Below are 26,240 nucleotides of genomic sequence, written 5' to 3'. Positions count from 1 at the left end.
ATAGATCTTTTACTGCCTCTAATAATTTAGGATTTACTGCATTATGACACTATTTAGAAAATTAAACAGGGGGTGGGGTTGGCTTAATGTTGTATACATTTTAAACATTAAATGATAACATGAAAATGTTGCTAAATATTTCAATGCATTTTTCAGTAATATAATATATATTTCAAAGCATTTTTCAGTAATATATATATATATATATATATATATATATATATATATATATATATATATATATATATATAGAGAGAGAGAGAGAGAGAGAGAGAGAGAGAGAGAGCACATTTCCTCTCAGTAAATATATATACAATTGTGTGTGCGTGCGTGCGTGTGTGCGCGCGTGTGTGTGTGTGTGTGTGTGTGTGTGTGTGTGTGTGTGTGTGTGTGTGTGTGTGTGTGTGTGTGTGTGTGTGTGTGTGTGTGTGTGTGTGTGTGTGTGTATGAAGAGTTCCATTGAAAAACCTCTAAGTCCACCTGACATCTTTTCTTTTAAATTAGGTTTTGTTTTTTGTTTTTTTAATCCACACTGCTATGTTTAGGTTAAGTAATTTCACTTTAATGGCAATGAAAAGGTTGTTAGTTATTGAAATGTCTTATATTCAAAAATGTCACTTTAGCCAATTCATTGGTATTAAACAATTTTGCAGTCTTTTGCTGCAAAACCAGCTAAGTCCATGTATGTGTTTTTTTCGCAAAAACCTCTAAGGCTTTTTTGAAGCTGCCAGCGTCTGTTTTACATTATAATCCTATGGACTATACCGTGTTTTTAAAAAAATTCCTGAGCGCGTTTTTAGACGCCTCCATTGATGTATTTTTCTGCAGCTCAGAGTGTATTTTCAAGTTGAAAAAAAGTTCAACTTTTCTGGGAAAAAAAAACGCTCTACGTCAAACGCCTTTTTGACAGCTGACCAATGACAAGCCAATAGCGAGACCTGACGTTTCCATAACAACAAGAACAAATTTAGAAGGTGCCAGTAGATGGACTTATTGTAACTTATAAAGAGGCCGTATGGACACAGATTGGATGGATCCTTGGTTGTTTAGGTAAGTGTATCAACTTCTACTTGTCATTAACAAAACTATCACCTGCTCAGCAACAGTTATCCATACCATAACCAGCTGATTAGGCGAAGCTTGCCGTTATATGCTAACTGTTGTTAAAGCGACAAAAGATGCCATCAGCTGCTATTTGGAACCAAATGCAGCCACTTTTTTTTTTCTTTATAAAAATGCGCCCTTGTCAACATAGTAAACCATCAGTTTCAGTCAGTATTACAACAGCAAAAGAAATACTGTTGTGTTTTCTTGCTACTCGCAAAATCCTGTAATTGCCACTGTAACGATGGACAAAGCATGATAAAAACTTCCAGCTTGGCAACTGAAAGCAGCTCATATAAACATTGTTATTCATTATGAAATCATATGATTCGATTCACGTCTTCCGATTGGTTCTATATATAATATATATATATATATACACATACATACAACACCAACAACAAAAACAGAATTAAAAGTCAAAATAGTGTATATTTTATATTTGTATGTATCATTTTTTAATAATAAAAAGAAATTAAAAAAAGGGATATATTAGGCTACAGTTGAATTTGTTTCCACCCATGTAGTTTTGCTTATGTCAGCAGTTATTTCATGTTATGTTATGTTATTTATTTATAAAGCACATATAAAACAACCACAAGGTTGACCAAAGTGCTGTACATTAGAAACAATACATAAAAAGAAAACTTCAAACAACAGAGTAAAATACACACAATCAAATTTAATTGTTGTTAAACACTGTAGATAAAAAATAAGATTTTAGCTTTGATTTAAACATGGAAAGAGATGGTACCGTTCTAATTGACATTGGTAAGCCGTTCCATAGTTTGGGGCCAGCCTTTGCAAAGGCTCTGTCCCCTCTATGTTTTAGCTTAGTCCTGCACACAGAGAGTAATCCTAGATCCCCTGACCTAAGTGAACTAATTGGGTTGTGAGGGAGTACCAAAATGGAAAGGTAGTCTGGAGCTAAGCCATGTAAACATTTATAAACGAAAACCAAGATTTTGAGCTCAATTCTAGATTTGACCAGAAGCCAGCGCAGAGATGTCAAGATGGGAGTAATGCGATCAAATTTTTTGCTGCCAGTCAACAGCCTAGCAGCAGCATTCTGAACAAGTTGTAGATGCCCAATTGATGAGCTATTAGCTCCATAGTAAAGTGAATTACAGTAGTCAAGATGTTTGGTAATGAATGTGTGTATAACCGTTTAAAAATTCTTGAGGGAGAGAAATGATTTAACTTTTGCAAGGCGGCGTAGATGGAAAAAACATGATTTGACAACAGAATTAACCTGTTTATCAAACCAAAGTCCTGAGTCGATTAAAATGCCAAGGTTTTTAGTGCACAGAGTAATATAAGAACGTAAAAAACCTAGATCCAGATCACCACGATCATAAAAGTCACTTGGTCCAAAAATTAAAACCTCAGTTTTTTTCTCATTTAAGGCCAAAAAATTTTGCGATAGCCATGATTTCAGATCCTGTAGGCATGCTATCAAAACCTCAATACAACAGGAATCATTGCATTTAAGTGGGAGATACAACTGGGTGTCATTGGCATATAAACCAAACGATACTCCATATTTAGAAAACAGGGATCCCAACGGTAACATGTATAAAGAGAAAAGTGTGGGAGCAAGGATCGATACCTGGGGAACACCACAGGAGAGGTGTGCTACTGAAGAAGTATATTTTATTACAACAAAAGTTATTTCAGGGGTGAAAAAATATCCATTCTAGATAAAGTTTCATTTTAATATAAGATTATGAATATGAGTTACCCATATCATATTAAAATTTCATTAGCAATATATTTAAATGACTATTAGAGATGAATAGAGAGTAAAATATGAACTTGATTTCCTCAATATTTTAAGAAAAAAAAAAAGAAGCATACAACACACATGTGAGGAATACACACCACAGCCTCTGCCCTGGGCTTACACTAGAAGAAAATGAAAGCCAATTGTAGTATGAATAATGCAGAATGCAAATGCAGGACACACAGGATTTATTTTAAAGCCTAGAGCCACAAAGGGGGATTTAAAAAAAAAAAAAAAGCAATTGAAGAAAAAATGAGGTACAAACTCTAAGGTGCATGCAAGCTTTGAGAGGTGGATGACATTTAACTTTCTTATGAGAAAAAAAAAACATTGAATCATACATTGATTCAATACAGGAATGCATTGAGTTGGTGTGCATATAATAGTGTGCACAATAATAATGCTTTACTTTACAAGCTCTCATTGTGATTTAATATTGATGCCATGAAAACACAGAGCATTAGAGAATCGATTCTGTTGATCCTGTCGAACTTGCCTCCATAACAGACAGCAAAATAATCGTATGTCGGTGTACGTGGACATCATGTACCTGTGAAGAGGGTGTTACCTCTCTGCTGACCTGCAGGTGGTGCTACATGACCACTGATCAGATCAGGGTGAGGCAGAGGAGGATGAGGCAGGGTGGGATACAACACAGAAACAGAAACACGAACAGGGAGGACTATAAAATATATCTAGAAAGAAAAAAAAAAATAGCCATGATGGTCTGCATAGATATAAATGTGTCTGTGAGGTAAACAGAGAGACAGAGAGGAAGGATGAGAGGTGAGGAGAGTACACAAGGTGTGACACTGCATACAAAGTGTTGTCATACAAGATAACATTCAAACTGGGGTCAAAATGTAAGGTTAAGACTCATCTATAAGGATTTTATTCTGCTGCTGAGGTAGTTCAGACTTTTATATGCCCTGTGTCCATTTTTATTTGCAATGAACAATAAATAAATAAAAATGACATATTATATAATATTTACGTTATAAATATAATATAAATATAGATTTTATTATATAGATAGATAGATAGATAGATAGATAGATAGATAGATAGATAGATAGATAGATAGATAGATAGATAGATAGATAGATAGATAGATAGATAGATAGATAGATAGATAGATAGATAGATAGATAGATAGATAGATAGATCGATCATGTTGTTCCACACCCGTAAGACCTTCATTCATCTTCGGAGCACAAATTAAGATATTTTTGATAAAATTCGATGGCTCAGTGAGGCCTCCATTGACAGCCTGATAATTAACACTTGCAAATGCCCAGAAAGGTACTAAAGACATATTTAAAACAATTCATGTGACTACAGTGGTTCAACCTTAATGTTATGAAGTGACGAGAATACTTTTTGTATGGCAAAAAACCCAAAATAACGACTTCATTCACCAATATCTAGTGATGGGTGATTTCAAAACACCGCTTCATGAAGTTTCGAAGCTTTACAAATATTTTGTTTCGAATCAGTATCAAACTGCCAAAGTCAACTGATTTAAGTGTTTCGAAATTTCAATGGTTCACGTGACTTTGGCAGTTTGATACATGCTCTGAACCACTGATTCAAAACAAAAGATTTGTAAAGCTTTGAAGCTTCATGAAGCAGTGTTTTGAAATCGCCCATCACTAGATATTGTTGAATAAAGTCGTTATTTTGTTTTTGTTTTTTTTGCACACAAAAAGTATTCCTGTCGCTTCATGTGTTATGAAGCGACAGGAATACTTTTTGTGTACCAAAAAAAGGTTGAACCACTGTAGTCACATGAACTGTTTTAAATATGTCTTTAGTACCTTTCTGGGCATTTGAAAGTGTTTAAGGTGCTGTATGCTATTTCTAAAATTCGTTGTTGAACACTGTTGATATTTGAAATCAACCCAAACAAACCCACCTGTCTCTTCATTGCTCCGCCTCCAAAACTCACACTCCAATACTAACCACCCTGCTCTGAGTCGGTCTCGAACCCTGGCCCGATCGCTGCTGGCATGCGAGGTGAATGCACTACCAATGATGCTAAACACCTTATTCTCCAGCGGTCATCAGTGTGCAGTAGTTTAACTGCAAATCTCTCACTATCTGGCCACTGTTACACACGCAATGCAAGTGGATGTCTGTTTATCACAGCTGACGCGCAACAAAATGCTTCACAAAAATAAAGCGCAGATGATGAACGAAGGACAAGGAAGCAGAGTAAATACAAACAAAAGTTTGTTGTTAATCGCCAACAGAGCTCCAGACAATCAAAACCTACTTACATGATAAGGAATCAAAGCAGTCTCCATGTCTGTTTTCAGGCCTTCCCGCTTATCTCTCTCAAGCACTGGAAAGCTTTTCTAATATAAACGCGGGTCCTAAAGCACTTGCCCAGTTATAAACATTCATTGCAGTGATATTCTTTTGAGCTCTTTTGTATTGTGTCCCATTTCTCGTTCTGCAGTTTTTTTTCTTTTCTTATTTTCAAATCTCCATCTTGCTCATTCTCTCTCCTCGACCGTCATGTGCCCCCTAATGCTGATTGGTTACACGTTTGTTGTTGGTATCGGCCTGACTAATACCCAAACAGTGTATTTGAAATAATACTGAGTCCATCTTTAATTATCTTGCTGTCAATGGAGCCCTCACTGAGCCATCAGATTTCATCAAAAATATCTTAAATTGTGTTTCGAAGATGAACAAAGGGCTTATGGGTGTGGTACGACATGAGCGTGAGTAATTAATGACGGAATTTTCATTTTTGGGTGAACTAACCCTTTAAAGCTACATGACCAACACACATAAGATGGAATAACAACTCAACACTAGTCTGATAAGGCAAGACTCAGTCCTGTAAGCTGACCCAAAGTCCCACAGTGGCCTCCAGCAATCCTTATTGTTGAGCCCTAAAGGTATTAATGATAAGGTGACAAGAGGCTGGGAAAACATGAAAAAAGGAAGAAGAAGAAGAGACGACAGAGAATGCAATACAGCCCTGAGGATACTATAGACATGCCTTAAAACCAACATACACCACTAAAATCACACAAACATGTCTGATTAAGAGAATATATAAGTTTAGCATGGAGGAGTATAAAACTAGATGCTTCAGAATTAAAATGCCCCTTCTATCAGAACAGAAACATTTGACCTTAATGCTCAGTGATTTATAAGGTGTGCAGAGATATTACAAATCAAAGACTTTTAAACCACAAAAAGATCCATTCTAGGTTCATTAGTGATATTAAATGAACATAAAAATAAGAAGAGCAACCTTGCAGTCCTTATTCTCTGCTTCCCTTTCTCCCTCTCTCCCCTTCCTCTTCCCAAGTTCCTTGTATAGCTGCAGGCTAATTGGTGCGATTTTAGATAATTATTATTAAAACCAGAGCAGCGTGGACGCTTTGGCAGATAATTCCCCAGGGGGAGGGGTCCGCTTACACTGAGAGCGCCAATCAAGGCCCGGCATCACGCAAAGCATTTCCTTTGTTTTGCCCTGTGTTGCTGGAGCGTGTTATAAGAGAGAGACGAACAGACGGGGAGCTCGCACACACCGTTACACTTCAAAACAAACACAAATGCAGAACGGATGCGACGTACATACAGACAACTGTACAGCACCACGCACAGCATAAGTTGGCTATATCACAGACAGACGCTTGGTCATCTGCTCTACAGAAATGCAGATCAGCTCTCCAGGTTTCTTAGTGTCCAAAATTTCAAAGCTTTATTTCAATGACCACACAGACAGCTATTCACACACCAACATATTCTTTTCTCACATGTGAAGGCTGCATCCAGGTTTATTTACACTACCAATAAAAATTTTGGGTTAAATGTATTATTTTTTTTTTATTTTTTTTTTTTATTATTATTATTTTTTGTTATTATTATTTTTTATTATTATTATTTATTTATTTATTTTTTAATTTATGAAGAATCATGTGAAAATTCATCTTTGCCATCACAGGAATAAATAACATTTTAAAATATATTCAAATAGAAAAACTATTTCACAGTATTACTATGTTACTGTATTTTTGATCAAATAAATGCGAGAGAGAGCATTTAAAAAATTACTAACTCCAAACCTTTGAATGGTAGTGTATGCTATATGCACTAAAAGCTTGTAATTCATAAAATCATACTACATAGGAGTGTGTAGTACGATAATATTCACGCATGGAACATACTATACTATACACTATAAACCATTTAGAGATATAAACTCGCAATTGCAAGAAAAATGTCAGAATTGGGTGATAAAAATGTTATAGGTTTAAATATTTCATGCTGTAACTGTAGGGCTAATACATTATGCCCTTAATGAACTGCATGTGAATATCATGTAGACCTAATGCTTACATCATATTCATGCTTTAATAGTAGACTAATCATCACAGGTTTCATCACTCCAGTCTGTCTGTTTAATGGCTTGCAACCAAATGTCTGCATTTAGCTTCAAATGGCTTCAAATCAACATATCGCTAGTGACACCAAATGAAATTCATTTTTTTTCTTACCAGTATTCTATGACTAGAAATTCTCTTCTGCAGTGCAGTTGTGGCTGTGTACAAAAATCATCCATGGAAGCACATTTCATCAACTCACCAAAATAAGTATACCATATGGTCATAGCATCCTACTTTCCATTTACTATGGCTTGGGATGCATTAATCAAATAATTTATTGCATGACAGTATGGGATACACCCACTTACACAAACTAAAAGATAGAAGCATGAGTTTCCCTAGGTTGAACAGCACTTGTGCTTAAATAATAGTGATTAATTTAAAGGTGCCATCGAATGAAAAATTGAAATTATCTTGGCATAGTTGAATAACGAGTTCAGTACATGGAACTGAAATACAGTGAGTCTCAAACACCATTGTTTCCTCCTTCTTATATAAATCTCATTTGTTTAAAAGACCTCTGAAGAGCAGTCGAATCTCAACATAACACCGACTGTTACGTAACAGTCGGATCATTAATATGTACGCCCCCAATATCTGCATATGCCAGCTCGTGTTCAAGGCATTACACAAGCCAGTATTAACATCTGGATGTGCACAGCTGAATCATCAGACTAGGTAAGCAAGTAAGAACAATAGCGAAAAATGGCAGATGGAGCAATAATAACTGACATGATCCATGATATCATGATATTTTTAGTGATATTTGTAAATTATCTTTCTAAATGTTTCATTAGCATGTTGCTATTGTACTGTTAAATGTGGTTAAAGTTACCATCGTTTATTACTGTACTCGCGGAGACAAGAGAGCTGTCGCTATTTTCATTTTTAAACACTTGCAGTCTGTATAATTCATAAACACAACTTCATTCTTTATAAATCTCTCCAACAGTGTGTAATGTTAGCTTTAGCCACGGAGCACAGCCTCAAACTCGTTCAGAATCAAATGTAAACATCTAAATAAATACTATACTCACATGATCCAATGCATGCATGCAGTATGCATGACGAAGATTTGGTAAAGATCCATTTGAGGGTTATATTAGCTGTGTGAACTTTGTAAATGCAATGTATAATAGTCAAGAGCTCGAGGGGCAGGGAGCGCATGATTTAAAGGGGCCGCACACGCTTAATCGGTGCATAGTTAATGATGCTTCAAAATAGGCAGTTAAAAAAATTAATTAAAAAAAAATCTATGGGGTATTTTGAGCTGAAACTTCACAGACACATTCAGGGGACACCTTAGACTTCTATTACATCTTGTAAAAACTGGTTCTAGGGCACCTTTAAATTGTAACCGAAGCAATCCTAATTGCTCATTTTGGGAGTGGGGGTCTGTGCCAGCATTCAGGGGATCTGTGTAGTTAGGACCTCATTATTACAGCAAATCACACTGCACTAACACAGAAAAGACTGCACACTGCTGGCAAACTGAAGAAAACTCTGATCCTGTAGACAATTAAACTGATTCCAAGAATTAAACTGAAAGAGAGCATATAAAGAGAGCACATGTATTATTTAAGCTATATCGAACTTCAGCTTGAAAGATGGGATGGAAACATAAAAAAAAAAAAAAAAAAAAAAAAAAAAACTATGATGAGGCAGATTTTCCAAAAGTCATATAAATCCCATAAGATATCATCTATCAGTGAATCAAACTTGAATTAATTCAGCTGTACTAATCCTGAAGAGTTCATCAGGGAAGGCAAATGAGATACCTGAGCAGTCTCATTTTCAGATCTGAAAAATCAGATAAATTGCAGAGCAGACCTAATACAGAGAGACAGAGGAAAAAACAGGAAAGGTTGCAGGTATTTGTTGAAAAATAAAGCAGATACTTTGAGGCTAACTGTGTACATTTATCCTTATTATTCAGTAAATGCTCTGCTAGGTGTGAAAATAATATGGATAATTATATTAGGGAAAAACAGCTCCTACTAAAACATGAAATCGGCCTGCACTATTCTTAAGACTAAGCCATGCACAACGTTACAACTGGTACTGTATTCACACACACACACACACACACTACAAGAGCCTGTGGGCAGAGGGTCCTCCTCAACCAGACTCTTCTTATTCTTCCTCTCTGGACATGAATAATTCATGAGAACATGTAAATACGTTATCTGGTGCATGCATTAATGATCACAAGGAGACTGAGGGTCTTTCAGCTCCCATGATTAATAAAACATGTACACTACGAAGACTGACACCCTTTAGTTTTTTTCCAAGTGCACACACATAAAGAGAGTTTATGTTGTCTGTTAAGTGGTTGCATGTATGAGCGGATCAATAGAGATGTCAGTGTGGTCTAGTGCTGCTCAAACTGTTGATTCACAAGTTGATTTGATAATTTCTAAACAAGTTAAAGGGGTTCTTCGCTGGCAAAATGAGCTTTAAAAAAAAACTGTCTGTCTACATAGTAGAAAGGAGAAAAAATGTTTGAAATTTGTGCTACCCGACAAGAGAAAACAGAGAAAAGGGTTGTTATCTTCCACCTCTGCCAAAAAGGTAACACCCATAATGCACTGGGCATGTTGCCATCCAAGGCCACTCCGACCAATCTGCTATGGATACGCTTACCAGAGTCAAATAGTACCTTGCTTTAGTAGGAAATACTTCTTAGCAAACTTTTAGTCATTATGATGTCGACTTGTATTGTTCCCCGGCTGCAAGAATTCAAAGAATAATTGTTTAGCGGGAGTGAATTACTCTCGGTTTCCAGTGAAGGGTCAGCGTGTTGTAGGCAGTCTCTAAAGGCTGCAAAGAATTGAAAATACAGAGAGAACACCGCAACAGAAAATCTGAAAAACCTCTGTGTTTGTAGTCAACATTTCAAACTGGATGACAATGAACACAGTGTTTTAGGCCAAATGGAGGGGAAAAACTGAAAGAAACTGCCATTCTGTCTCAGTTCAGGTAACAGGGAGAACGAGTAAACATTTAACACTCTCGGGTTACTCACTGCGTTTTTTTTTTCTAACCACTGTGAAAGAGACTGAAAATACTCTGTCAATGTTGCACATACAATTAAGAGCTATACACCATTTTAATGTGTGGAATATCTTCTTTTATTTGTGTACATTCAGAGTAAAAACAAAATGTTGTGCTTTTTACAAAATAAAGAAAACTAACATGATGCGCGATCTCTCGTCTCCCTCTGAACGAAGTCCAATCTGATAGTTCTCAGAAAATGAACTGTAACTTAGTGAATACTAATCACAAAAAAATGTCTAAAAAAAACGTTGAAATGTCAGGTTTTCTAAATCGTGTAAGTAAAATCGAAAACAAAAATACTGTGTTTATGTAATCTGTATGAAAAGAGAGCCATGTCAGAAGTCCATGATTCAGCTCATTATCCGCTAATGCGGCCATGCCCACAGGGCCAGCGCTATTCAGAGGCAAATTCTGAGGCAATGCATGCATTCATCGTCTCAATCGTGTATTTATTGTCTTGAAAAGTGTTTATCTGGATGTTAAAGCCATGGTTAGCGAGCTCTAGAAGACACGCAGTTGGTTCCTGGTTCTTCTTCTTTATATGGATTTGTGGACTAAAGGTGTACAGAGCGCCCTCCGGCTGCAAGTATGAATTGAAAACACAGTATCCAGCATTCATAGTGAAGACAAAAAATATTGAATAAATATTACTCCTCTGTATAGAAAATTGACAAACATATGAGAATCCATCAATATTTCTCCAAATGTGCATGCTTTTAAGATAAAAGCCTATATGAAATGTCATATAACTGTTCAGACACTTTGCATCACAGAAATGCATTATACTTTAAAGAATATAATAGAATACCATTATTTTAAATTGTAATAATATTTCACAGTATTGCAGGTTTTTTTCTGTATGTTTGATTTACACCATGATGAGCTGAAACATGATTTTTTCACAGCCTACCTGACTGAAAGAGCTCATTATTTATGCAGGTCATTAGAGCTCTTTATGCAATTCTTTTGTCTTCTCAGGTGAGAATCACCCATTATTCATGATGATTCACGCCTCTACGCATACTGTGTTTCTTGACCAAAGATGTTTTAGAAAATTTAAATCTCTCTATTGTTTTATATGAACAAGCAGGCAGCATAATTTTTTACCTCATTTTGAAGCAAAAACTCTAGTCTACAACCTCTAATACCCAGAAGTCTTGTGAACACAAATTTAATATATATTTTTTGGCTTTATTTCAGTGACTTAAGTTTTTTGTTTTTTCAATAAACACGCATAAACATTATTCCTTCAAAAATACAAACATGTACAAACATGTTCCTCACATATTATTGTAGCCTAGTTTGTGCTGAATACAGTGTAATGGCACTTTTTCCATTAATATGTTTATGAACAACTGAAAAAAGCACAAATGTCAGGGCATGTCAAACCTTCTCCAGGGCCCCAAAAAACCTCAGACCCCTGAGGGTTAAATATACCACTGACATTGTAACAATACAAAGCAGGTTGAAAATTGGTGGTTACACTTTAATTAATATTGAAAAAAAAAAAAACACATTGAATAATCAACCAATTAATTTGGCTGATTAACTAATTAAAGAAAGGAAACAGCAGTCTGGCAAAGTATAGAATGGTAAAAGTGAGGCTATTTCAAGATGTAAGGTCTAATACAAGGGTAATTTTACACTACGTAAAATTGCAAGCAATGGTTGGGTTAAATGTTTGCCCAACCCAGCGGTTTGACTAAATGTTTGCCCAACCTGCTGGGTACTTTTACTCTACTTTTACTTTTACTCATTGTTTAAAAATGACTGTATTGCTGGCTTAAAATGAACCCAAAGAACGTTGGAAATTAACTTTTATTAGGAGTGTCACCCACCACTCCTAGTGGGAAAGTAGGGAGATGTAATAGACCACACACCTTCTTTTTTTATTCTGAAATGTTTTTCAAATTTGGCAAATGAAAAGTTTAGGTTAACACAACATTGGAGTACATTTTCCGAGAAAATACTATTTCAGTCTTTCTACTTCAAAATTTCACATTTCATTCAATGTGTTACTTGCCATTTCATTCAATGTGTTACTTTCCATTTCTTTGTAACTGTTTGTGAAATGTACTAGCAATTTCTGATTGAAAATTGTTTCAACACCAATTTTTTTCAGTGCACATCTATATTCTCTTCAATCCATCTAATTTTATTTCCCTCTTACACGGTTTCCTCTATTCTCATTTATCCACACACATAGCAGAGGCTCTGTGTGGCCAATAAAGTGACAGCTCTGCCTTGTCAGGCCTTTTCTCCACAGAGTTTAAGTCACCCAGGCAGCCTGTCAATCAAAATGCCAGAGAGATGACAGCTTCTCCCATTCGCTATCGTGTTGCCGCGACGACAGGGTGACCTTTCATTGCCTCAGCAGCTGCCAGGCATCTTCCTCTCATCACGTCGAGAGCGAGAAAAGAGGGGGAAAAAAGAAATGAAGGGGAAAAAGGAAGAATTGCTCCCTGAGGGGTATGATTCTGTGCTGGTCTCAGGCTGTTTCAAAAGCCAAGCAACATTTTTGGGCCTATAATGTCCAAAAATGCTGTCTATGAAGGCAGCCTACTAGGTTTTAAAACACAGCCAAAAAGACATGTTAACATGGCTAAGATTATGAGTGCACTCTTTATAGTACTACTAACCAAGATTTTACACTAGTTAGTGATGTCTGTTTGATGAATATTTTTTTGAACAAGTTCTTTTGAATAATTTGGTTGAAACTGAACTCCATAAAAAATTACATACGCTACAATCTCTCAATATTCCAAAACTATTTGGAAGCTAGATCACAGCTTCTAGGTCAGTGTGACTCTTTTCAGACATGAAATCTGAAACAAATAATCTCTAATATCTATTATTTCTTAAACCAGGCAAACTTGTAGAAAGTGGAAAATGAAAAGCACTGAAAACAAAATGAAAAGAACAACTGCGCAATGTATAAAACAAAAATTCTGAAGACATAAACATGAAGTGATGATAATGTAATTGAGTCTGAGTTTCTGTGGATGTGCAGGTGAAAGTGTGTCATATTTTTGAGATACACACACGCACACACACACACACACACACACACACACACACACACACACACACACACACACACACACACACACACACAGGAGGACAGCAGCATCTGGAGGCTGGGGAGGCATCACAGCACACGAGCGGCCCACTTGCCTTGCTCAGAGAGTGGGAAAAAGCGGGCGGAAATCTGTTTCCTGTCATCCCCAATCTTGTCAGTCTTGGTACAGACATCTTGCATCCCCTCGACCAGCTGTTTGCTGCTCAGTAACACAGATGGCTGCTTCTCTTTGATACAAACTCTCTCTCACTCTCTCTCTCTCTCTGTGTTCAACTTTCCCTTCATCTCTTCATCTGGCACTAACTTTCCTAAAGAGTTACAGAATGTTATCTTCAACCACAAGAACATTACTACTAGAACAAAGAGCTCAACAATAAAGATGGTCTGGGACCAGCGTGAGAAAGAGCTAAAGATTACGTTTTGTATATTCAATTGTGAGAATGATTTAGATAAGCTTCAGGATCAAGAAGCACCAAAGAAATCAGTAATGTTTTGCACCCTATGCCACAAAAGTGTGTATTAATCCAAAACTTCAATTATAATCAATTATTTTAGTCATTTGTTTTTCGTTTGTTATTCTCTACATATCTGAATCAAGATGTTTTGTTTCATTATGAAAGGGAGCAAGATACCTCAGTTTAACTGTGGCAACTAAAGGTACTGTAAACAATATCTTACTGTATGTGACAAAAACAGCATTTCTTTTTGTAACATATGGATGGATGAATGGAAAGTGAATTTGGAATATATAAGGGTGAATTGTAATTTCATACTCTTCCTTAGTAGTCTCGCGTAGTCAGACCTTCAGACTGATGGCAGAAGGTCTGGACTTTATCACAGCTTTCATTGGCCAAGGACTGCCAAAGAGGACGTTTGACTGACATGTAATGCAACCAATCACAGTTCATTTTGTTCCACGTCACGTTTAGGGGCGTGAAAATATAAAGTCAACGTCCCTATGATAACAGACCAACGTGCATCAAATTAATTATTCATTCAAGAACGTTTACTGCAACAATGGATCCACGAACTTCACATACTGTTGAAAATCCAGCATTTAGTTGACCCTGTAAATCGCTCGTTGTTGCAGTTATAAAAACTTCATCCACAACGGGGTTTGGCATCACACATTTGTTTCCAGGCGGACCATTAAAGAACGCAACACACAGATCTCCCAGACATTCTGTAGAATTCAACCAACCATTTGACGACTTCAAAAATCCTGAAGTGTTTCCAGTTAAGTGTGCCATATGCATCAGTCGTTCAGCCAACAGTCCGTGGGTGGGACGTCTGAGGCTGAGACTACCTTCTTAGAAGCTTTTTGTCTCAGCCTTTTCATAATGAAAGTTGCATTGCTGTGATTAAAAGCTCTGAAACAGCAGTAGTGTTTTGGATTTGTCATCTATCTACTGCAATGCCCCAAACAGAGCCGATGAATTAGGTCACAATGACACTGTTTGGACCTCAAAGTCTGTTTAGCCTCAGTCAAAAAGGGGTTAGGAAGCCTGTAAACCACTTTGTACGACTTCAGACTCTAAGAATAAATCATTTAAAATAGACTCTACAGATCTGCTGCATTTTTATCAATCTAAGTTGATCATTTTTTGAAGAAGAAATTAATTATTTAATTTGTCGGTTTTATTAATCAGATAATTTTTTATTTTTTTTTATTTTGTTTCTGTTTTGGAGCTATAAGAAATATATATTCTCAGGGTGTGGCCTTCAAATCCAAGCTACCACCCGGACAGAAATCATGACCATTAGAAGCAGACCACCCATCTCGATTAAACCAGCCTAACATGGCTTCCATCAACAGCAGAGCAATGAACTGTTCATAGAGCTAGGGTAGAATAAAAGCAGCCCATAATCACTAAAATTATCTCTGCATGCTTCTCTGTGAGAGCCGTTTACAATTCACCATTTTCCAGCCCGCAACTAAAACAACAAAAGCATTCTGATGCAATTAAACCAAAACATAGTGGAGGGCACAACCCATGAGAAATTCACAATATCTTATTTTCCCTGTTTGTTTTTATACTTGTTTAAAAGGAGGGTGGATTGTTCCAGTCCTCTCTTTTGCATAAGGGAGCCTGTCTTTAGCCCACACATGTCAGAAGAGGGGTAAATCAGTGGCCTTCTGGTCAACAGGGCTGAACCTGCGGCTCTGAGATATTCTGCTTTTAGAACAACACTTGGACGCCTGCCATCAGTCAACCACTTTGATCTAGACAGTGGTGAAAGGGTAATGAAGTTTACCCATTCACAGCGCATCTGAACCGATCAACTTTTCCTCTTTACTACTACTTATAGCAAGAAAATAAACATGAATGATCATCAGAAGGGCTGTTGAAAGAAACAGTAAAACTTACTGAAATGTATCATGTCTCATGTAATCGCTCAAGCAGTGTTTCAACCTCGGAGAGATGTCAATACAGTGATTTGTAAATGTCACCTGCACCCCTAGTTGGGCTGGGAGGTATGACGGTAAATATCGTGACCATGGTATAAAGTGTCTATCTTTAGATATTTTATTATATCTGCGTAGCACAGCACTACATGCCAAGTTATTTACACATAAAAGTGATAAAGAAACATGCAAAAATTAGAAAATAAAGAGTGGGACGTGCTTGATGTTGAGCGCAATAAGCTGTGAAAAAGACCTCAATGCGGTTGGTGCTCGCGCTGACTGACACGCAGCTGAAGCGCGCGCACAGATAGCTGTCTCTCTTAGACAACATGCAATCACAAATTAAGAACGCATATGACGTTTGATCCAATTATTAAACGTAATAAGCAGTCAAACTGAACTCAGAACTCAGTATGCAGTTGGTGGTTGTGCAGAATGACATACACCTGAAACACATCCACAGAAAGCTGCCTCTCTCAGATAGCATGCAATCATGAATTCAGTTATCTTTTACATCTTATTGTGCTTGAATGGTCAGATAGACACACAATAATGTCAAAATGCCGTCGTCTGGTGTTTTCACGTAAACATAGTCAGTTATATCTTAAATTAACGTAAACAGCTGGGTGAAAACCGGATGTGTGTCAGTAAATTGGATCCATACATTCAGTCTTAAACTGCTGTTTGTCTTATTAATGTTAATCAAACAACAAAACTGAGAAAATCACTCACTGTTCTTGACTAAATCACTTTTGTATCTTTAATACAAATCTGTTCATATTTGATTCAAACAGTGAAGACAATGCAGTGTTTTAGTTATACACTTGATTATTCAATTTCTGTAGTATTTCTTACTACATGTTAAACTTACTGCAGCTGAAAAACAATGTTTATTTAATTTGTATATTTTCTCTATTGTATTTGTGCTACTGTTTGTAATTTGCTTCTTTGTTCTTATTTTTAATGGCAGTGTTGGCGAAATTTACTTTTAAAAGTAATGCATTACAATACTGTGTTACTCTGAAAAAAGTAACCAATTGCGTTAATTAGTTACTTTTTTATGAAAAGTAATGCATTGCATTACTTTTGCATTACTTTTTCTCACCTGGGCTGGGCTTGCTTGTTTTTTTTAATAACAACAAAAAAGTTCTGTTTTTGGCAAATGTTAAGGACCATTCACACCAAAAGTGAAATGAAGTCAGGCTGAAGGAAATGCATATTTATGACTGTACAGTAGAGGGCGCAGCTCAAACAAACCTTTCAGCTCTGCTGCCATTCTGGATTAAAGAAGAATAGGATACAGGAAATGGAAGTTCAACACTATTATTTCTAAATCTAGTATAAAGTCATTTTTGCTTATTAGTAAGGTCAGTAGCAAAGACATTGGTTAATAAAGTGAGATTAAACACATAAAGAATATCTGTGTAATTTAATATATTTAATTATTACAGGCTTGCATAAAATTCTGAGATTGCATTTAATGGTTTTTATTCATTCTGAGGAATACTAAATGTTTTTGTGCAAATGAGATGAGTAAATACATGTTTACATTTAGTCTAGAACTACAATAACCATCATGTTCACACAGCGCACACAACACCTCTGCACTTACCCTATTTCTCTCAACATGGGAAGAGCTGTCGGTCAATAAATGTGAAAAAGTAACCATCATTACTTTACTAGTTACTTGCAAAAAGTAATCTGATTATGTAGCTCAAGTTACTTGTAATGCGTTACCCCCAACACTGGTCATATCACCCACCCCTAATCCCTCGTATAACAGGCACTTTACATTTTTAGATTTCAACAGTATGTAGACAATTTTGACAAATCCAAAAGACAAGACAAATTTCTGAGATGTTTCAACACCTGAAAGCACAGTATCAGCCTACTTTGGGACACGGAACCCGCACATCTCTAGCTTGTTCAAAGCTCAATTAGTCATTCACTGGTCTGCTACCCACATTTCTCAGTTCATCTCTCTCAGTCCTCATCCATTGCTCTGTTAATCAGCTGTGAAGTGAATATTTTTACTCTTCACCCTCTTGCGCTTGTTTCATGGCCTGAATCAAAAGTGTTCTCTCAATCTCTACTTCCACACACCAGGGAGCAGAGCAGTCAGGCGGTTGTCATGGTTCCCTTCTCTCATCCGCTCTCCTGTCCAGAGTATGAACCCCATCTCTCTTTCATTTCAAACCCTCTCTCTCCCTGTCTGTCTAGCACTCACACACACTGAGTTATGAGCACTGTATGGTGCCACGTTAAATTATAGCAGTTCACATGTCATATAAGCACACTTGGGCATTAGTATGAGAGAAGCACAGAAAGACAAGAGCTGGAGAAAGAGAGAGAGAAATACAGGCTTGGAATAAAATGAACAGCTTTTGTGAATAACAGTGTCTTGAACAGAGCAATATGTGGCTGGCTGACACTGTCAAATAAAACAGACAGCATAGAGTATTTCTCACAGACATGCTCACAGGTTGCACTTTTCACAGTTCACCGTCATGTCAGACAGATACATCCACCCCTTAATATTCACTTTGATTACAGCTGCCATGATTTGTAAAAGGGGATTTTGAAATGTATAGTTACAGGAATTCAGTTATAGGAACTAGCCACCAGTGCGGTCCTCTGAGAACAAAATTTTCCTCAAGGGCCATTTTCCTGGTTGCATTCTCACCACCAGTAAGAACTCTGAAGTGGTGTAAGCCAGCTGACAGCAAGGTCATTTACAGTAAGTGCAGCATTCAACAATGTCAACAACTGGAGGATGGAGGACGCAGTGATCAGAGCTGTGCCTGCCCAGTAATAGTTAGTCGTTAGTCGAGGAGAACAGGCTCAGTCGACCAAAATTTTATCCACAGGAAGTGGCGAAGTCACGGTGGGTCCTTGTGGTAATTACAGTATGTCGGGCAGTTAATCCAAAAGTTCACCTATCATTCACCGACCTCAAATATGGCTTATCATTTGAAACAAGTAACTTGGTCGCTCTAACGTTAACCTACATACAGTGCTCTGCGTAAATGAGTACACCCCATTTCAATATCTCAATGATCACAAAAACAATTTCCAAAATGTTGACAAGACTAAGTTTTATATAACTTCTGTTTAACTTATAACATGAAAGTAAGGTTAATAATATAACTTAGAGAACAAAATTTTCACTTTTACTCAAATTAGGGTGATGCAAAAATGAGTACACCCCACTGAAAGTCTCTGGAGCAAAGCTAAATTTTAGACTACAAATGTCTAATTTAACAAGAATTCAACCACAGGTGAGTCTAGTTATTCATTTCACAGATGTCCAGCAGACAGTTGACTATAAAAGGGTGTTAAAACCCCTTCCCATTTCATGCTGTCAGCAATGGCACCACATGGAAGAGAAATGTCACAAGACCAGAACAGAAAGGTGAAGGCTACAAGAAGATCAACAAAGCTTTACTTATCAGTCAGAATACTGTAGCAAAAGTGATACAAAAATTTTAAAAAGATGGAACCGTAACCATCTCACAGAGACGTACAGGTCGTCCACGGAAGTTAACGATGAGAGGAGTGTCTTCTGATGAAAAGGGTTGAAGAAAATCGGCATGCAAGTTCACTGCAGTTATCTAAAGAAGTAGAAAGCCAAACTGGGGTGACTATTTCCCATGACACAAAACGGCGTACATTGCAGAGGAATGGCATGCATGGGTGCCGTCCATGAAAGAAGCCTCTCCTAAAGCCCAGGCACAAAAAAGCCTGCCTAGAGTTTGCTAGGGCCCTTGCTGACAAAGATGAAGACTGCTGGGACTCTACTCTGGAGTGATGAGACCAAGATAAATGTTTTTGGAACTGATGGCTTGAAAACTGTATGGCGTCGCAAAGGTGAGGAATACAATGAAAAATGCATGGTGCCTACAGTGAAACATGGTGCTGGAAACAGTGTCCTTATGTGGGGCTGCATGAGTGCTGCTGGTGTCGGGGAGCTGCATTTCATTGATGGCATCATGAATTCACAGATTAATGCTCTATACTGAAAGAGAAGACTCCGTGTCCTTGGTCGTTGTGCACTTTTCCAACATGACAATGATCCTAAACACACATCTAAGGCCACTGTTGGATTTCTGAAGAAGAACAGTGTGAAAGTGATTCAGTGGCTCCTGATCTGAACCCCATCGAACACCTATGGGGAATTCTGAAGTTGAGCATCACTCTCCATCCAGCATCCAGTCTCTAAAAGAGGTCATTCTTGAAGAATGGAAAAAGGTAAATGTTACAAAATGTCGCCAACTTGTTCATTCCATGCCTAGAAGACTTGGTGCTGTCATTAAAAATCATGGAAGCCATACAAAGTACTAGATGTAGTAGTTTTAGTTGTGGGGTGTACTCATTTTTGCATCACCCTAATTTGAGTAAAACTGAAAACAGATGTTATATAAAACTTGTCTTGTCAATATTTTTGAAAAAAAAAAAAAAAAAAAAAAAAAGTTGTGTTTATTGAGATATTGTATAAGCCCATAATTATTCACATTTATGTTAAAAGTTAGTTTACAAGGTGTAAATCCATCAACTGAACAACTCCAAATGGAGAATTATTTTTCTGTCAATTATTTAATACAATCCTCTGGACTTCAGAAACTCCATTATATTATTGTAAAGCACAACTTCGGTTGTGTTAAATGTGCTCTAAATAAAACTATTTTTTGTAATTGTTTTTGAATGCAGATATTTAGAGCGCAAGGTAGTTGATAACACAATGTTATTTTTGCAAGATCTAACTTTTACTTCTCCTTTTGCATGATCATTTTATCAAATTAGAGACTAACAAAAGTCAATATTCAAAATTTACATAAAAAAATATTTGAAAACAGGAAATGTGTATTATCTAAAACTAAAATAATTCTGTTAATCAGCTAAGATCACTATCACATTTCTCACTCACTCAATCAATAAAACTAAGGTATTTAATTGAGTATATATTTTACAATGTACAAAATACAGAAATATCCCCCCTAGAACAATCAGGAAGGTGTGTGATTCCTGTCCTAGTTCACCAGCTTCTAGATTGCCCCTGCAACCTTTGTGTAGACATCTGAGCTCCTTAACCATTAGGTACCATCATTCCTGTTTGACCTTCAGTCCAGTGTAATGCATCAGGCCTGTGGGTAACTGGATCAAGTTCATATTTCACAGTGTTGATCATATGGACATGTGACCTTTGATAAGGTTTTGCAATCTAAGAGATTTTATGAGCTACAATCCAATAACAGAATGACAGATGGATGGATGTTTTTTTTTTCCTTTTCACATTGACCATTTAAGTAACTGACAAAACATGCAAACCAGGTCCACATCTTATTTTTCACAGTAACACCATCTATCACTTTCTCTCCCTCTCTGAAGAATAGAATATCAGCCTCCATTAAAGTTTAACACAGCTGACAGGACAGGACAGGGGCATGACCTCATTGAGACACACGCACACATACACATATATACACAGACAAATCACATCTGCATGAATGTTACCATCTGGCTCAGTCTCAGCGGATTTCTGTTAATACCATAAATAACAGCAATAGTGATGTCAAATAAGCTCTTTCATATTACCGAGAACATAAGGGTGCATAAGGGCAGCTCTTAAAAGTGGAGAACGTGTTTAAATGAAAATTTAAACCTTGGCGGCAGAGTCAAGCTCAGTTAAATATTCAATACTTCAAAATGCAGGCATGATTATTACAAAATGTATGAGAGGGATTTCAGACCATCACACACATGCACACACACACACTCAGCTATCAATATACCACCATCACTGCTGTCAACAGATCAATGACAGGCTTAGGATTACCAGACCAGCGTGTCTCGGGAAGACAGAGGGCTGTGAACCCAGTTAAACACCAGACCGAAGACTGAATGAGGAAAAATAATAAAAGGCACTGTATAGACTCACCTTCTCGTTATATTTGAACTTGACATAGAACCAGCTGGACTTAATCATGGTGTCGGCTTTTGGCCCGGAGCGTGTAGTGTGCCTGAGGGCAGCGTTACAGGTTAGACGGGGCGAGAGGTCCGGTATCAGTGCAAAATGCCAGAGGATGGAGATCTGAATGCGGTCGGTCTGCTTCACCAGAGCTCAGTCCCTCAGTCTGCTCGTGCTTCTTTCTGTCCCGCTCTCTGCCTCGCTCTCTCTCCCTCTCTCGCTTTGCTTTCTGCTTGTGCCTCTCTCTCTCATTCTCTTGGCAGGATGTCAGCCCAGCTCTTCAAATACGTTTCAGCTGTGTTCATCGGCGATGGCACATGCCAGAGAGCCAGAGGATATCCAGCCTCTCTCTCTTCAGTCTCTCATTCCCCGCTTTATGCTTCCCACAATCTGTTTTCTGTCCTTTAAGGTTCTATGACAGCTTGACAATCCTCTAAAAAAAATATAAGACCAAAAGTCTCTGAATGATTCATTCGGTTACTTTACTGCCATATTGCGCTACTGTACTTTCTTTCAATCTGTGTTTGGGCTTTTTTTTTCTAAGCCAGCCATATCAGGCATAGCAATATCACACTCATCCACCTTTTATCTTCTGGCATCTTCTCTGTCTTCTCTCAGTGTCCATAGATGTATCACTATAAGCATACACTAATGATACTTGTCTACCTATAATGTTTAGTGGAGTCCAAATGTCTTGAGACTACACTGGAAATCTGGTATTCAAAGCTTATTTAAACCTGAAAATACACAGATTAGTAAAAAATGTAAATTAAAACAACAAAAGAACCCCGAAATGATTAAGAAACATTTCAGATTCTGTACTATTTATGTCATTAATCAAATAGGAAAATGTATGAACTTTAAGTGACAGATCTCTTTTTTCCACTGAAGCACAAGATGCTTTTTGTAGCCTTCTCAAATCACTCTGGACAAGACGATCATCAGGTTTTGCTCAAACTTGTATACATTTAAATGAAGTCATTCGCTAAATAAATGTGAATGATGTAATGTAAAATTTTCCAGTAAAAGACACAGATGTTGAGTCACTGTGCTGGTGTGGACCTGCTATGTGTTGTATCCACATTTCTGTATGAAAATGACCTCTGTTATGATTGGCTAACCTCTTTGCATGCAAAATGCCACGATCACAAAATTGCTGAATACTAAATAGTTTTGATATGTAAACGTGGACGGTCATATGTCAATATGCTCATGATCGCAACATCAATACCACTATTTCTAAATTATCTATTTTAGCAGCTCAGCTTTTATGAATGCTCTGGGTGAAAGGGAGTAGAGATGTTAGTGCCAACATAGTAAATCAAACTTGTATTGCAAAAAAAAAGACAAAAACTGAAATATTGTATGACCTCTTTGAGCTCCAGCTAAACTAATTTGAACACATCTGGCAGATCTACTCTCATGATATACTCCAATCCACTTCACATCAAACATAAAGATAAACAAAACAAATCCAGAGGCAGGGTCACAGGAATTAACCACATCAGCAATGTGACTCAGCAACTGTGCCATTTGTTGGAAAAATGTTACATCACATCATCCATATCTATTTAGCAAATGACTTCATTTAATTATATATACAGCATATGTCTATCCTGAATCAACCATCAAACCACAAAAAAAAAAAAAAATCACATGAACTACAAAACATATAATCCAATCTTTTCTGTTTATGTGTGATTTTATTACTAAAATGCGAGCAGCATTCACTGAAATAGTTTATAAACACATACAGTTCAACCGTTTAACTGTAAAGAAACTTTCATATCTAAAACAGCAACACATACACACACAATTACACACAATGTAATAATTATGTTTTTCCAACAGCACATTTGAACCCAAACACATGCCAATCAGAATAAACAGAACAAACTAAATTTGGCAGATAACCATATCAATCTCACACATGCTGCCAAATCCACTACTGCTTCAAATAAAAAAGCCAATCAAACATGACTGACATTTATTTACAACTATTATAATGTTCTGAAGTGTCACAAAGGCACAGTTTTCATTGAAATCAACTTATGAATGGATAACGAAAGAAAATACACACATAAATACAGACAAAAACCTTAACATTAGAGTTGTCAAAAGTACCGACTTCGGTACCAAGTTGGTACTGAAATTTTAAAAAAGTGATGCTTTGAGCGCTGTTGAGCAGATTTGTAAACACCTCTGACTGGCCATTGTGTTCATGTGCTAATCAAATATGTCTGTGATTGGCTACAATGATCAGCGCTTCTATAACATGTTGTAAATAGACATTATTGATGTCTATTTACAACGTTACCTTCACCGAGCACAGATACACACAGGAACATTTGAAAGCAGGCATCTATCAATGGACCTGTCAGCTGATAGAGGCCTGCTTTCAAATGCTCCCATTTTCAAATTCAAACAGTTTGAGTGTGTATCTGTGCATTGATCATTGAAGCCAATCACAGACATACATGTTGAGCGCATGAACACAATGGCCAATCAGAGGTGTTTCTCAACGGCGCTCAAAACATCACATTTTTAAAATTTCAGTACTGACTTGGTATCGAAGTTACTTATAACAGCACTAATCAACAGTCCTACTCGCAAAATCAATTACTAAAACCAGATTAAAATGCTAACCCTAAACTAAAATAAAATTACATAAAATGGTTTTTGTCAGTGTGGAATGTTTATTTTGCCGAAAATAAGAAAGGTAGTCTAGGGTCATCATCTGAAGATGTAGCGACAAACAGGGAGAAATTAATAGCAGATTTAGGACACCCACGAGCCCCTAGCTGTTGATCCATCCCATGTTGTGCACCGAGACCCATCGCCATGGTAATACTTAGTGACAGGGCATCTGCATGCTCACATCAACACCCACAAACACACACACGCTCCACTTCACTGTGCACTCCATGGACAAAACACGAAAAGACAGAGAAAAACAGTAAATAAATAAGATTAGAGAGATGTTCTGGTGCCCATTAGAAAGAGACACACAGGCATCCGAGACTAAAGCAGAGAACAAAATATAAAATAAACACAGCGAGGACAAAATAATTACACAAGATGTGTCTGTTGTCTACTAAGACTCTGGAAGCACTCATATTGTTTTTATAATATTATTGTCTTTTGTTCTGTCAAGAGTTATTGTTGTCCTGTTAAAAAACATAAAATATATAAAATGACCTAATGCAAGCCTGAAATCAGTGGCTGTGAGGAACTGCAACAAGCTAATGCTTTTAAATGACCAAATTAACTTTACAAATTCATATTATGGCTTTTTCTTTAATGTACTATATGGCTGCAAAAGGCTAGTTAATCATAACAGAGGTCATTAAGTATTATTGGTACACTAATAAATGTTTAGTTGTTTTGCTGGCCGATGCGGAAGTGGTTTTGGACTTTATACTAACACCTACTAGTGCAGATGTTGCATCAAAAAAGCAAAGGTTTCTGTTTAACAATGCCACTGTATGAACACACTATACACAACTGTATATTAACTAGCAGTAGTGTTTGGCTTGACAAGTGATCTCAACATGATGGTTCTCATGCGGTAATCTGCTCTAAACTGCCATTCAATTTCTTTTAAAGAAATTAATACTTTTATTCAGCAAGGATGCATTAAATTGATCAAAAGTGACAGTGAAGACTTTTATATTGTTACAAAAATAATCTATTTAAAATAAATGCTGCTATTTTGAACTTTCTATTCATCAAAGAATCCTGAAAAAAAAACCATATATAACGGTTTCCACAAAAATATTCTGCAACACAACCGTTTTCAATATTGATAATAATGATAAATGTTTCTTGTGCATAAAAAATGGCAGATTTCTGAAGGATCACGTGACACTGAAAACTGAAGTAATAGTTGCAGAAAAATTCACAATATTTTTACTGTATTTTTGATCAAATAAATGCAGACTCGGTGAGATTACATTACAAAATCTTACCAACCCCAAACGTTTGATCATTACGGTGTGTAGGAAAAAAAACAGCTAAATACCACTGATGTGAATGAGGTTTTAGCAAACCTAACGTAGTGTTCCTAAAAGCAAAAGATATTTATGTTATTTTTAGTGGAAACTTTGACTAAGGTGGAAAAAAAAAACACTAATGTGCACTCACTCAAAAATAAGTCAGTCACTATTTTATTTTTACAGAAATGGGTCATGCTAGTTCATTTGAAAATGATAATACTGTAGAATTTAAATACTCGATAGTATGATTAGGATAAACAGTCTCAAGTGTGCAAACACAAACAGTGACCCTCATTCTCCTTTTAAGATAGCAACATGTAGAGGAAAGCAAAATGTTTACACTCTTGCAGAGACACATGAAAACATGTACATCCGCACAGCAAAACACACATACACTAAGTATATTTTGTGCTTGAGGGTAAGCGCCTCAGGCTTGGCGGA

At 36.8% G+C, this 26,240-nt stretch overlaps 1 protein-coding gene across 7 annotated transcripts in view; it reads right to left on the bottom strand.

The window, feature by feature from the left end:
- The window catches only part of auts2a (activator of transcription and developmental regulator AUTS2 a), a 386,587-nt gene that overhangs the window by 247,473 nt on the left and 112,874 nt on the right, over nucleotides 1–26,240 (bottom strand). Inside the window, exon 1 of one of the 7 annotated variants that reach the window (XM_067397883.1) lies at nucleotides 21,775–21,889. The exons of the other annotated variants lie outside the window; for them this stretch is intronic. Coding sequence (XP_067253984.1) covers nucleotides 21,775–21,822 — 48 coding nt within the window. The 5' untranslated portion in view covers nucleotides 21,823–21,889. Of the gene's footprint in view, nucleotides 1–21,774; nucleotides 21,890–26,240 lie in introns of those variants that run through there. 7 annotated transcript variants of the gene reach the window in all.

This window comes from Chanodichthys erythropterus, chromosome 10, assembly GCF_024489055.1.
Source record: "Chanodichthys erythropterus isolate Z2021 chromosome 10, ASM2448905v1, whole genome shotgun sequence".
In the NCBI taxonomy this organism is placed as follows: Eukaryota; Metazoa; Chordata; class Actinopteri; order Cypriniformes; family Xenocyprididae; genus Chanodichthys; species Chanodichthys erythropterus.
This window is presented reverse-complemented; position numbering and strand designations above follow the sequence as displayed.